General features: G+C 34.5%; 1 protein-coding gene across 1 annotated transcript; it reads left to right on the plus strand.

Moving 5' to 3' along the window:
- Positions 1-174: 174 nt before the first annotated feature.
- On the plus strand, positions 175-3,925 carry LOC133202946 (small nuclear ribonucleoprotein G-like). Its single transcript, XM_061338802.1, has 4 exons — positions 175-309; positions 1,678-1,700; positions 2,058-2,182; positions 3,601-3,925. The coding sequence occupies exons 1-4, from the start codon at positions 278-280 to the stop codon at positions 3,652-3,654; spliced, it is 234 nt and encodes a 77-aa protein (XP_061194786.1). The 5' UTR covers positions 175-277; the 3' UTR covers positions 3,655-3,925.
- Positions 3,926-15,377: the final 11,452 nt, after the last annotated feature.

Below are 15,377 nucleotides of genomic sequence, written 5' to 3' on the forward strand. Positions count from 1 at the left end.
AGTAAGTCGTTCGTTAACTATTTACATTGAAGATTGAGGTGAAAATTACTTTGCCTCTGTAAAAGAACCTGTTACGCTATAGATTTTCATAGAAAACAATCAATTGATAATTTGGTTAAAACTCATATTTGAGTATCCCCTAATGACCATGGAAATGATGAAAGAATTCATCTAAAATAGCCAAGCTTCTAACCCACAAGGACTGAACGTAAACAAAGCGATTTGCCGGTTCTTTCCAGGGAATTGTTTGAGGGTTTACAATCGGCAAAATATCACGATGAGTAAAGCCCATCCACCAGAGTTAAAGAAGTAATTGGCTTTTTAGATATCTGCATTTATTATTATTGTAATTTACTTGAATGATGTGGTTGTCATTTAAGGTTATCAACCCACTGTTAGTGCATTATTTTGGGAACATGACAAAACGGAGCAGGAATCATTGACTCTGTAGATATCAAATAAGAAATACTCCCATTATATCAATTTTTTCAGTATTACTATCTTAGAAATGGAAGCGATATGGCTTATTCAATCCATAATTGCTGTTATATAATTTTTGGAGTTGCTTTTTAATACAAACTTGCAAAATTTCCGTTATCATGGTCTTAGAATGAGAAAGTTCCCAGCTGATGACTTAAGGTTGTGCTGGTGTAGGGTCGTGTTAATTAATATGTTATTACATTCTTCAGTTCACCAAGGTCAGTTTTCAAGACTGTAACACTCTCTGTCATACGCATGAGATTCATCCTTGCAGGGACAATGTCAGCCACCTAGGCCTAGCAGCATGCACCTCTGTAGGTTGCTGGTCTGAAAAATTTTGATTGATGACCAGGGGCCCATTTTACAAAAGAACTTACGACTAAGACCAAACACTTCAGTTGATTGTAAAATTATGCAAAATTAATGATTTTGTTTAAAATTGCTAGCGTAAAAGTATCTTTCTATATACCTTTTAAAAAGATTAAAACTATTTTCTATTTCATGTAAATAGGAAAGTTATTAGCAGAATTAAATTTTGGTCTTAGTCGTAAGTTCTTTTGTAAAACGGGCCCCAGAATGCTACAGTGCCACCCCTTTAAAAAAATTGTACATTTATTGCACACAAAAATGTGTGCTGTTTTTCTTGATTTATTTTCTCCTAGTATTGTTTAGAGATTCAGCATAGTTGCTGACGATCGAAAAATCGTTGTTGGAAGGTTGGCAATGCCAACAATCAATAGCATCAAAATCGACTATAATTATAAACACAGTACAAGGTCTTTATTTATGTAAATAAAAATGTCTGATTTTTTTCAGTTATGAATCAAATAGGTGTTTCCTATTAGATTGGATGATCAATAGTGTTTTCCATCCAATTCTGAAATGCTATTATTGTTTCTTATACATTCATCTACAACCAGATTCATAGAGGGTTAATATCTTCATAAAATGTAAAGTTTCCAAAAATAATTAGGATTTCAAACAGGTTGATATATATATAGGCCATCTTCCTTTGAAGTTTCCATGGTTCTTGCCATTTAGTGCAACAAGAAAAATTCACACGTTACCTTGGTGCATTGTTATTTGCACAGTACTTACAAGTACACTGTGCTGTAGACTATTAAAAAAGTTAATAAAGCATGTGGATGTTGAATATGAAATTATGTTTATGTAATCTTTTACCTTCTTTTTTTTCAGGTATATGGAAAAGAAAATAAATTGTGAGTATATATACTCTATGCAAAATATACATGGAGAATGAATATTAGAATGGATTTTATATTAACTGTGAAATAATTTATGAATGAAATAAAAAGTAAATGACCATGGCATTAAGTATAACGGCATTGTGTAAAGAAATCATGATTTTAATATCTTGAAAAAAAAAAAATCAGCTGACCAACTGACCCAGCTCTAGATTTTGAGTTTTTTTTTTTAATGGTCAAATTCATTTTTCCCCAGTATGACAGGCGGTATTATTTTCATGCTCTAACACAATCTTTGATAAATGCCCAGTGGTGATACCATTGGGGCGAGTGCCATTTTCTTTAAACCCCTGTATACATAATTTTTTGCAGTGAAATTAAATGGAGGGAGACAGATCACAGGAATATTACGAGGATATGACCCCTTTATGAATCTGGTGGTGGATGAATGCATCGAAGAAACAAAATTAGGAGAAAAGAACCAGATAGGCATGGTGGTATGTACAATACACTATCTTACAGAAATACTGCTAGACAGTACTATTACTACTATACGAAATCAGACCTGCCAACCATTATGATTTTAGCATAATTTTTACCATTTTTCATCCGTAATCTTTCAATAATCAAATTATGACTTTGAAAGAAATCCAGAATTTTTACCTTTCTTGGTCAGTTTTGTTTTTATTCAGAGTCATCAGAGGTCATTATATTTTTACATTTTTGTTAAAATAATTTTATTTAATTACTATTCTGTGCATTAGCCATTAAAAAGTGTTCATAGTCTGAAAAAGTTGTAATACTCAGGTTATCTTTAAGGCCTACAGGCCTCTTGTTTTTATTAGCAACCATGATAACATTGAATTTTGTGAAAACCTTAAGATTTATATTTTATGCTACCTGCATTGCATTTATACACTTTGATCACTGTCACAGGTCCAACATTGTGTATGGAGCACAATCTTTAAATACACTGTAGCCCTTGTCACAAAAATTAATGTTTTTTCATAAGATTTTATCAAGAATGTCTTACGTCAAATCTTAAGTGTTTTTTACAAACCCATTCGTAGCAGATTAAAGTTAAGATTATACTAACGTCAGACTTTGTCCCTAGCAACAATCTGATTATGCTTTATAATCCTTAAGAAAGTGGGTGAAAATAAAAGTAAAGTTTTCAACACTTATCAGCGAAAAAAAAACATTTTTGACAACAAATATGGAATGCAATTGATTGTTAAGCAATGAAGTTTTAAATCTGATGTCAAAATCAAAAGACTTACATAAAAGTAGGTTCATATGAAAATTTTAAGTGAAACTGCCATCGTAAATATTTTGTAGTATATTTCATTTAATTTTTCGACGATGATAAATCAATTGTGAAAAAATATAAAATTCTATTGTAGGTTGAGTAAAAAAGTTCAATTAAAGATATATTTTGGTTTTATCCATTTTTTTTTTCTACAATAAAATTGGTTCAAAAATACTTACAAGAAGGTTAGGGCTCCCGTAAAGTTACCACAAATTTTACTCATTAGAATCTCGTAAGAATGTTTGTGAAAAGGAATATAAACTTGTAAATTTCTCTTATGATGGAAATTTATCGTAAGATTTTTTTGTGAATAGGTCTTCTGATTAACAAGTATTAATTGATTTTAAACACTCATGGTTTTTTTTTGATTCCTCTAATAAGAAAGATAACTCTCCCCAAGATTAATAACACTAACAATTAATCCCTTAAAATATTTGAAGTTATACATGTAAATTGTTTTCTGTCAAATTTTGCACTGCAAGGTGTAATGAACTTGTACTTTTTCAATTATAATTGATCTTTTTTGAAAAATAATTACCATAAAAGCAAAATTGTATGCAAGTTTTTGAAATTTTAGCCCTTGCAATGATCTTTTTGTCTATGTAGGTTGTCAGAGGTAACAGTATAATCTTGCTGGAAGCTCTTGATCGGATTGGATAAAGCAGGGATCCTGTAGGATCCAATGAAGTTGGGCAGCAGTGAATGACTGTTTCTAGTGACTTTTATGTGTGAGAGAGAGAGGACTGGGAAATGATGTGTTCTAAGTGCCCAGGAAACAAGGGACATGTGTTCTTTACAATATGTATAGAGTTGTTTTTAGCAACATCAGTGTTAGTTATACTTGATCATGAAAGTAACTTTGCTTCATATTTCACAACTTTCATTACTCATTTTTTTTTTTAATTAAAGTATACATGTAAATGTATCTGAATATTGTGTGTGTTTAGTTATGGTCTGATTTAAAAATTACAGTTTCAAAATCCTTTCTTGCAAGTTGTGTGGGATAATTAGCTCGCCTAAGCGAAGTTGTTGGAGCTTACATACATGTATATGTAATACCCTCTGCATCATTGTTGGCGATCCAGGTTAGATTTTGATGCAGATTTATTATCAGATATTTCTACTTTTTTTTTAGCTCACCTGAGCTGAAAGCTCAAGTGAGCTTTTCTTATCACATTTTGTCTGTAGTCTGTCTGTCTGTCTGTCTGTCCGTCTGTCTGTAAACTTTTCACATTTTTGACTTATTCTCCAGAACCACTGGGCCAATTTCAACCAAACTTGCCACAAAGCATCCTTGGGTAAAGGGGATTCAAATTTGTTCAAATGAAGGGCCATGCCCTCTTTCAAGGGGAGATAATGAAGAATTGGTGAAAAATTAATAGCATCTTTTAAAAATCTTCTTCTCAAGAACCACAGGGCCAGAAAAGATGAAACTCATGTGGAAGCATCCTCAGGTAGTATAGATTCAAGTTTGTTCAAATCATGACCCCCGGGGGTAGGGTGGGGCCACAATGGGGGATCAAAGTTTTACATAGAAATATATAGGAAAAACCTTTAAAAATCTTCTTGTCAAGAACAGCAAAGCCATGATAATTCATATGTGTATGGAAGCATCCTCAGATAGTGTAATTTCAATTTTGTTCAAATCGTGACCCCCAGGGATAGGGCGGGGCCACAATGGAGGATCAAAGTTTTACATAGAAGTACCCAGGTATATAGGAAAAACCTTTAAATATCTTCTTCTCAAGAACAGCAGAGCCATGATGAATCATATTTATATGGAAGCATCCTCAGGTAGTGTAGATTCAAGTTTGTTCAAAACATGACCCCCGGGGTTAAGGTGGGGCCACAATGGAGGATCAAAGTTTTACATAGAAATATATAGGAAAAACCTTTAAAAATCTTCTTCTCAAGAACAGCAAAGCCATGATGAGTCATATTTATATGGAAGCATCCTCAGATAGTGTAGATTCAAGTTTGAACAAATCATGATCCCCAGGGGTAGGGCGGGGCCACAACGAACTATCAAAGTTTTGCATAGAAATATATAGGAAAATATTTAAAAATCTTTTTCTCAGGAACAGCAAAGCCCTGATTGGTCATATTTATGTGGAAGCATCCTCAGGTGGTGTAGATTCATGTTTGTTCAAATCATGACCCCCGAGGGTAGGGTGGGGCCACAATGAAGGATCAAAGTTTTACATAGAAATATATAGGAAATTTTTTAAAAATCTTCTTCTCAGCAACAGCAAAGTCCTGATTGATCATATTTATGTGGAAGCATTCTCAGGTAGTGTAGATTCCAATGGGGGATCAAAAGTTTTACATAAGAACATATAGAAAAAATATTTCTTCTCAAGAACAGAAAAGCTATGTATAGTCATATTGATATGGAAGCATCCTCAGGTTGTGTAGATTCAAGTTTGTTCAAATGATGAGCCCTGGGATAGGGAAGAGCCACAATTGTGGATCAAAATTTTTGAAAATCTTCTCAAGTACAACAAAGCCATTTGTTAAATTGACATTGAAGCATCATCAAGTAGTTTAAAATTCACCCCCCCCCCCCACCCGTTAATCATTTCAATACTGAACTGATTTGTGCTTTTGCCAAGCCAATGTGCTCAGGTGAGCAATGTGGCCCATGGGCCTCTTGTTTTTTTTTTTCTGATGGAACAGAAATTTTTTTGGAGCCAATCCATTCTCAAGGCTTTTCAATATCACAGACAACAGCTTCAATGGAAATGGAAGTTGGAAATTTTCGTATGATTGGTCATCAATAAAATTACTTTGTTAAACATCAGTCTTGATTCTACACAAAAGTACTCTGAAGTTGATAATAAAAGGATGCTGGAGTTTCTCATTGACAACATTTATGTTGTCTTGGAGACCAGGTCTTCCAACAAACTGTTGGAATTCCAATGGGCACTAATTTTTAGGTCACCTGAGTCACTCATGTGACCTATTGAATGCTATTTGTTTTCGTCCGTCATCGTGCGTCGTGTGTTAACATTTGAACATTTTCAGCTTCTTCTCTGAAACCGCTGAACCAATTTCAGCCAATTTTAGCATATGGCATCTATGTGTGAAGGGAAACAAAATTTTTGAATATCATGGTCCCTGCCCCCCTGGGGCCTGAGGGGTGGGGCTAAAACCACCAAAATTAATGCAATCTTTAAAAATCTTCTTCTTTACTCCTGGACATCAAGCAGTCAAACTGTTGGCATGATTGTAATAAGCATTGAGCCCTCTACCAAAATTGTGAAATTCATGGCCCCAGGGTCGGGGTTCTGGTGCTAGGGCGGGGCTATATAGATCATATAGTGAAAGTGCATTATTTCTATGGAAATCTTCTCTACTCCTGGGTATTATTGAAATAAATTGAATACATAGTTATGATAAGCACGGGTGACTCTACCAAAATTGTGAAATTCATGGCCCCAGGGTCAGGGGTTCTGGTGCTGGGGGGGGGGCTATATAGATCATATAGTGAAAGTGCATTATTTCTTTGAAAATCTTCTTCTCTACTCCTGGGTATTATTGAAATAAATTGAATACATAGTTATGATAAGCACGGGTGACTCTACCAAAATTGTGAAATTCACGGCCCCAGGGTCAGGGGTTCTGGTGCTAGGACGGGGCTATATAGATCATATAATGAAAGTGCATTGTTTCTTTGAAAATCTTCTTCTCTACTCCTGGTTATTATTTAAACAAATTAAATACATAGTTATGATAAGCAAGGGTAGTGAATTTCATGACCCATGGATCAGGGGTTCTGAGGTTGGGGCCGGGCTCTATTTATTTATATATAGTGAAAATGCATTAATGCTTTAAAAATCTTCTTCTCTGCTCCTTGGTATTTTTGAAACAAACTGGTAAGTTCATTGTTATGATAAGACCTCTTCCAAAATTGTGAAATTCATGGCCCCAGGTTCAGGGGTTTTGGTTCTAGGGTGGGGCTATATAGATCCTATAGTGAAGGTGAATTTTTTCTTTGAAAATCTTCTTCTCTGCCCCTGGGTACTATTTAAACAAACTAAGTACTTTGTTATGATACGCAAGGATGCCTCTTCCAAAATTGTGAATTTTATGGCTCCAGGGTCAAGGGTTCTAGTGAAAAGGTTGGGGGGGGGGGGGCTCTATTGATTATATAGTGAAAAAGCAAAATTTCTTTGAAAATATTCTTTTCTGCTTCTGGTTAAAAAGCAAAGAAGCTAAGTATATAGTTATGATGAGCAAGACTGCTTCTTCCAGAGTAGTGAATTGCATGATCCTGGTCAGATGTGCTGGTGTAAGGGTGGGGCTCTTGATAATATATTGAAAATGCATTAATTCTATTAAATAATTCTGTCTGCTCCTGGGTAGGGCTCTATTAACTTGTATTCTACTGAGAGGAGTTATTCCCCTTTGTCGTTTACTTTTGATAATTAATCACTGTACACACTGTACTTGAAAGGTTAATAGAATAAGAGAATTATGCAAGAATTTTTATTGTATAATACAAAAAGTATTTTCATAGTTTTAATGATCAGGTAGACTTGTAAGTAATAGATAAATAAAAATGGAACAAAAATAACTTGTCTTATTAAATGTTCATCAAAGACGAAGAGAGGCCAATGTAAGAGATTTCAACAAGGAATTAAAATAGTACAGAAGCACTGATAGTTTTTTAACATACTGTATAGTGATAGTGATAAATGGGGAACAGATTAGAACCTTATTTATAAACTGTCAATGAATACTAGATTAATTATTCTGTTGATCCTGATCACCCTATTTTTCTTGCTTTTGGGCAACAAAGCTTCACCTTTCAGTTCATTTTATTCTCTATGGATCCTCTTAATTGTTGTATTATACTCATGTGACCTTTAAGGCCCTTGGGCCTCGTGTTTAGATATATTGACGACATATTATTAGTTAACAATAATTACCTCCATTCATACGTCAACTCGATATCCCAGTGAAATAAAAGACACCACAGAGTCTGTCACATCTGTTTCATATTTGGATGTTTTACGATAACTTTAAGGGCCAACTAACAACAACTAAATTGCATAACAAAGGTGAAGACCAGCTTTTCCATCGTCAACTTATTTATGTAGTACACGTAATATCAAACATCAGCTTTGGTCAGCTGACCAAATCATGGATATTTAAACTGTAAATGTTTCGTATGAATGATTCCTGCAGGTCACACGCCAAATACGCCCTTTTTCTTTGTCCATTGTATGTCATCATCATTGTTGTCTGCATAAATTTTTCACATTTTCGACTTGTTCTCTGGAAACTAGCCCAATTTCAATTTAACTTAGCACAAAGCATCCTTGGATGAAGGGATTCAAGTTAATTCAAATTAGGGTCCACCTTCTTTTAAGGGTAGATAATTAAGAAGTGGTGACATTTTAAAGTCATCTTCTCAAGAACAACTGGGCCAGAAAAGATGAAACTCATGTGAAAGCTTCCTGACATAGTTCAGACTCAAGTTTATTCAAATTATGGTCCACGTATACTGTGAGCTACAATAGGGGGATCAAAGTCTTGAGGTCAACTGAGTCACTCAGATGACCTATTGCTTTATGTCTGTCATGTGTGTAAACTTCACATGTACTAGTATTCAACTTCTGCTCAAACCATGGGCAGTGCCCCCTTCCAAGGGAAGTAACTCAAGAAAAGGCAAAGATAGATCGGGGTTATTTAAAATCTTCTCCTCAAGAACCCTGGGGCCAGACAAGTTGAAAGCTTCCTGACATAGTGTAGATTCAAGTTTCCTCAGATCCTCCCCCCGGCCGTCCCCCCTCCTCCCCTCCGAAGCTACAGAAGAGGAGCTTTACATAGGTGAGTATAGGAAAATTCTATGAAGAGTAAAGCCATGAGAAGTCATATTTGAATGGACTTATCCTCAGAATATAGATTCAAGTTTTTATGCCCCCGCCATGAAATCGCTGGGGCATATACATGTAGTGTTACTAATGTACCCTGTTCCGTCATTCTGTCATTCCGTCAAGTTCGAATTCGGTCATGGTCCGATGATTTTTGACAGAGTTATCCCTCTTGAACTTAGAAAAAAAAATAAGAAATTTTTAGTTTCAGCTTTCTAACTTTTGTAGGGATGTATGTATGAGGTTGAAATTGCATGTGTAGGTATTTTATCAGAAAATAGAGGTCAGATTTGAATTTGGATGTGGTCCAATGATTTTTGACAGAGTTATCCCTCTCGAACTTAGAAAACATAAGAAATTTTCAGTTTCTGCTCTCTAACTTTTGTAGGGATGTTTGTAAAAGGTTGAAATTGCATATGCAGGTATTTCAATTATCAGAAAATACGGTTCAAGTTTGAATACAAATTTAAAACTAAATATTGCATTTGAAATTTTGGCTGCTTGCGGGTGCATTCGTGGCGTTAAGGGCACATCTAGTTTTTCTTCTCATGACCCCCCGGGGGGGGGGGTAAAATGGGGCCACAAAAGGCAATCAAAGTTTAACATAGCAATATATCATAAAATTCTTTTAAAAATCTTATTCTCAAGAACAGCAAAGGCCCTTGTTAGACTTATTAACAAAGCCCTGTTTTGTCGTATTTATATTGAAGCATCCTCAGATGTGTAGATTCAAGTTCGTTCATATAATGGCCCCTAGGAGTAGGGTGGGGTAGTAGTGGGCGATAAAATTTTTACAAAGGAATATATAGAAAAAACAGCAAAACCACTATTAGTCATATTTATGTTGAAACATTCTCAGGTAGTGTAGATCGTTCAAATCATGACTGGAAAGAGGGGGGAGGGGGGCAATCAAAGTTTTACATAGGAATATGTAGGAAATGTAAAAATTTTCTTCTCAAGAAGAGCAAAGTCATGATTAGTCATATTTATATGGAAGATCCTCAGGTAGTGTAGATTCAAAACTGTCCAAATCATGACCCTCGGGGGTAGGGTGGGTCCACAATGGGTGATCTAATTTTTACGTAGGAATTTTTATGAAAAATAATTTAAAATCTTCTCAAGAACAGGTCTAAGTCATAATTAGTCATATTTATATGGAGCATCCTCAGGTAGTGCAGATTAAAGTTTGTTCAAATCATGACCAACGGGGAAAGGGAGGGGCCACAACAGGGAATCAAATTTATACGTGGCAATATAGGAAATATCTTTCAAAATCTTCTCAAGAACAGCAAAGCCATGATTATAATCAGTCATTTTAATACAGAAGCATCATCAGATAGAGTAGATTTAAGTTTGTTCAAATCATGACCCCCAGTAGTCCGAAATATCTGACGTTTTCCAGGCTTTTTTCACGATTTTGATATCACGTAAAATATCAAAATCGTGAAAAAAGCCTGGAAAACGTCAGATATTTCGGACTAGACCCCCAGGGGGTAGGATGGTGCCACAACTTGGGATTAAAGTAATACATGTACATAGGAATATATGAAAAGTCTTTAATTTTTTCTCAAGAACTACAAAGCCATGAATTGTCATATTTATATAGTACATCCTCAGGTAATTTCTAAAGATTCTTTGCTCAAATCAAGTAAAATGATCAATATACTAAATATAGCCGTAACATTTACATTTTTGGGGAAAAAAATGCTTCAATACTCAGAATATAAAGATATACCGGTATTAATAGTGTAGACAAGATGACATGATCAGCGTGCACATGTATGCACGTGCGCGCATGTGCAATGAGTAAAATGACTTATATACTTGCCATAGGCGTAGATTATTTATTTTTTGATGAATTGCTTTGAAACTCAGAATATAAAGATATATTAGTAACATAGACAAGATGACAAGGTCAGCACACACATGCATGCACGTGTGTCGGCTTGCAACGAGTGACATGACACATTTACTTGATATAGACGTAATTTATATATTTTTTATGAAAAGCTTTGAAACTTAAAGAATATATATTAGATATAATTATAAAGAGTCTAGACAAGATGATATAATCAGCGTGCACGTGCACGCGTGTGAAATGACAAATATACATGATATAGGCGTAATTTATATATTTTTTGATGAATTGCTATGAAACTCAGTATATTACGCCCTTGTTTTTTGACCAAATACTTTGAAAATTAAAATATAGGTATATATTATAAGGTTTTACAACATTTTATCTACAAAAATTCTGTTTAATATGAATTAATGATATGATGTATCTGTGATTATCTAAATCATGCATCCACATGCACTGAAATCTGATTATCTTTAGTTAATTTTGCTATATGTGCATTAGTTTACCCGGCCCTTAAATACTTCGGAAAATAAGTTGTATAAAATAAATTGTATAAGCTAGGTGTTTGACATAATATTTATACCCACAATTTTTTGCATGATGTATCTTTAAAATTTTAAGGTAGTTCTATACTCGGCACTAATTGAGTCAAGCTTGAAAAAACTTGCTTTTATAGATGTAAAATATACATATACATCTATTATGCAGTACTAAACACAGCAGCGACAAGGTAAAAGCAATCAGGTGTAACGAATGCGAAGAGTTTATATTCCCCAATGCTGTTATAGAGAAATACCGACATCTTACGAACGAGCGTAACCAAAAAAGGGGATCGTTCATTGTATTCACAGTTGCTTTATTGAATTCTTCGATGTTATTGAGATTTCAATAGATAAAATCCCTGCAAGATACCTCAAAACTACTTCTTGTCGTAGTCGCTACCGTGATGCTACCATACATTTCAATGGATATTTAAACGAGAAAGGGGGTTCCAAAAAGGAAAATGAAATGAAAATGAAAAAAATGTCCTATTTTGAAGCATGATCTCTTACGGAAAAGAGGGCGAGGGAGAGGTAAAAAATAAACATAAAACAATAGCCTTTCTGTTCATGCTATTGGGTAAACTTTGTACATGTAATTATAAAATTAACAGTTAAGTTTTTTTAATTATTTATTAGACTTTTAAACTGACTATTTAAGGTAGAAACTCTGAGTGATGTAACTTCAACCAGCAGGGCAATTTCGATCGATCGCGAGTACCAGATACTGTTTTGTTTAATAACTTTAATTGTGTATGTACATGTACGTACATCTATTTTCTGCAGGAAAAATTCAGTTCAAAGTGAATTGTGTTTTTGACAATAATTTTAGCTCTATCAGCGTAAGTTGCTCATTGGTATATGAAGATATCTAAGAAGCTTGATCAACCGAAAAATTACGAAGGGGCAACCCCCCCCCCCCCTCCTCCGATTTATGATATGGCTATAATACATGTATATTGAAGCCGGGTTAATTTTTCGCAAAATATGGTATTTCGAACGAGTATTTCTTAGCCATTACGAGGAATTATCACCTCTGACAATATCAAATAGAAAATTAATCAATAGCCATTCCTGACGTGACATATACGAGAATGTTTTTGCAACTGAAACTCGTGCACATTTAATTCAAAATATTTAGTTTTTACAAATTAAAAAGCAATGCAAATCACCTGAAAAAATGTTGGACCCCTCCCCCCCCCGACATATACACATAAACAATTCCTTCCCTCCCTCCGTTTTTTTTCCTTGTCAGAGTTTTTTTAAGGTAAGTTGATTTTTCTTCTCTGGTTCCCTACCCCCTCCTACTTTTGAAAACGAAAAGTATGTTTCTGATTTGACTAATTAAAAAGACGCAATAAATCTGCAGCAATACGACTTTTAACAGAAAGAAATCATGACTGTATTGAGAAATTAATGAAAAAAAATGTCAGTAGAAACTAGTTCTACATATCCATGGCCTTAGGAACCGGGGGGCACGGGGGCTTGTCAAGGAATTTTTTGTAGCTGATAGCGCCTCCCAACTGAAAATGTATGGCTGTGCCCCCTCCCCCCCAACTGAAATTGCTTCCTACGGGCCTGATATCAGTGAAAACTCTTCCTGTGTGTGCAGGCACATTTGAAGCATGCCTTAACAACTCAGTGAATCGGCGTAGTGCACTCGATGTCCTCAACTTATTCACGTTTTGAAAACTTTTTGTTAGTATACTTAATCACCTGTTTTTTTTTTAAATTTATTTATTGGTTTACAACAGGATATTAATATGATTTTTTTCCTTATAGATGACGCATTATAATTTCGATTACAGATTTTTTTAATGTAAGTATATTGGAGCTGTGATCGAAATTTACTCTGCGTGCTGTCAAGGTTACCCTTCACGTATGCAGTGTATCTTGTAATTTTATATTGTGACAAATAATGAATGATACAGAAAACAATAACGTAATGGAACATAACTTAAGTACAAAGAAAATTTAAAAAAAAAAACCAAAAAAAAAAAAAAAACACCCCACCCAAACACATAATTTGCAGCTTTTTATAATCCACATATCTATACAGATATTACATACCGGTATATAATGAAAAGCAGCCGAAAGATAAATTAGGGGAAGATCGCCATTTAATACTTCATCCAAGAATTTACTGAGTACCATATGAATGCTCGTTTATTTCTTTGAAGTGATATGAATACTAAAAAAAGGCCTACCCTTCCTTCTTTATGAATTAGTTACTTTTTCTTTTACTAGATACAGTATGGAAAAAAATTGTTTCCCGACCTAATGCATATGCAAGCATTGTCCCATTCTCCTTTTTTAAGAACCCTCTCTACACTGCACACTAAAGAGTTCAGATTCTGTGGTATTTTTCTGCAGGTAGAGTGAACTGCCCTTAGATCTGAATTCAAATAAATTGAAATATTCAGTGTATTACTCAATCTGTGATCAGTTCAAGCATTCTGAACATTTTAAAAGGCTAAGATAAATTAATTGGACACTTCATTTGCATATATTTTATCCACTGAAATAAACAACAGTGATTTCTGTTCATTGAAACTTTGCTGTCTTTGAACATTTTTCCTGGGGGTAAATGCCACGTACCATATATTGAAAATTCAATAGATAAGCTTAATATTTACACATGTATACAGTATAAATTTCTCAGTGTCCAAAAAACATTTTGCACTGGTGTATAGAGGGTCCTTAATATTGTAGTATATGAAAATTTGTATTTTATGTATTTTGTTAGATATAATGAAAACAGACATTTTATTCGATTAATTGAGCTTAGACCTCCTTTCCATCCTCAACACAAACATGTATTCGCGCCCTTTTTAAAAATAATACTTTTTCCAAAGTAGTGCCACCCATTTTCTGATCTTATTTTTAATGGTTGATTTCTGAAACGTTGGAAAACAATGCCAATTTATTGTCCATTGTGCTCTCTCTCTCTCTCTCTCTCTCTTACAAACACATAAATGATTAAATGTACACTTTTAATATAAGACACTATATACACTGTAAGCGCATCACCAAGTACCTTGTTGCCTCTGCACGGATTTATACAGGGTGTGAGTTTAGATTTTTTCATGCTATGAAACATAACTTTTCCCCCAAATGAAAACAGCGCACACTTGTATGCATAAGTATAATCACTGACGCATGACAAACGTGTTTTCTAATCCGTCTTAGGTATTATGGCGTATTTTCTTCTGTTTGTCTGCTTTTAATTACATTGTAAGTGATAATAGAAAATTAGACGGGAGTAATTATCATTTACAAAGTGATTAAAACACTATCCGTTCTATTATAAACATATACTTAATTGTCCCGATTTTAAACTTTATATAGGTGCAATAACTGGTCCCGAGAAAACTACCGAGATACGGGAAGTTAGGGCGAGTTACGTTCGTTCGTAAGATGTCGGTATTTCTCTTATAGGAGATAGGAAAACTAATACTATTTACAAGTCATGTCCAGCCCTAAGGTTCACAATATATCTTCAAGTTGAAAAAAATTCAAAACATTTGCTCTGTTTAACAAAATGCAAGCTGTATATTTGATATTATGTTTGAATTTTCACAGATAATGTTTATTATGTGGGTTACATGCACTTTGAATCTCATATGCACAAATGGTATTATACGGTAAGTCTTGCTCCAAGCGATTGTTTAAACAGGATTGTTATTGAAGACCATGTTTTTATTGTCAACAAACTATTTCACAATAGAACATGTACAAGAAGAATCACAATTTATTTCTACAGGCACATAGTACCGGGGTGGGATGGGGTGTTGCATGCCCCCCTTTTTTTCCAAACATAATCTTTTACTGTTGAAAATGTTCTTTGAAAGGCTGCTTCCCCCACATATTGTTGCAGTATAGTCAAGTATAGCCAAATCAGGGTAATGTGGTAATATATGATTAAACTTTGGTTGTAACTTAAGTTGGAAGCTATCCCCCCCCCCCCCCGAAAAAAAAAAGTTTGGACAATTCCCACCCTCCCCTTTTCCCTCCGCTTTCGCGAAAGCGAGGGGACATTGAATTTCATTCATCTGTCAGTCTGTCTGTCACAAAAACCTTTAACCTTGGTCATAATTTTTGAAT

The sequence above is a fragment of the Saccostrea echinata genome, unplaced genomic scaffold (assembly GCF_033153115.1).
Source record: "Saccostrea echinata isolate AGI-Se365-2 ecotype Australia unplaced genomic scaffold, CSIRO_AGI_Sech_v1 ptg000047l, whole genome shotgun sequence".
In the NCBI taxonomy this organism is placed as follows: domain Eukaryota; kingdom Metazoa; phylum Mollusca; class Bivalvia; order Ostreida; family Ostreidae; genus Saccostrea; species Saccostrea echinata.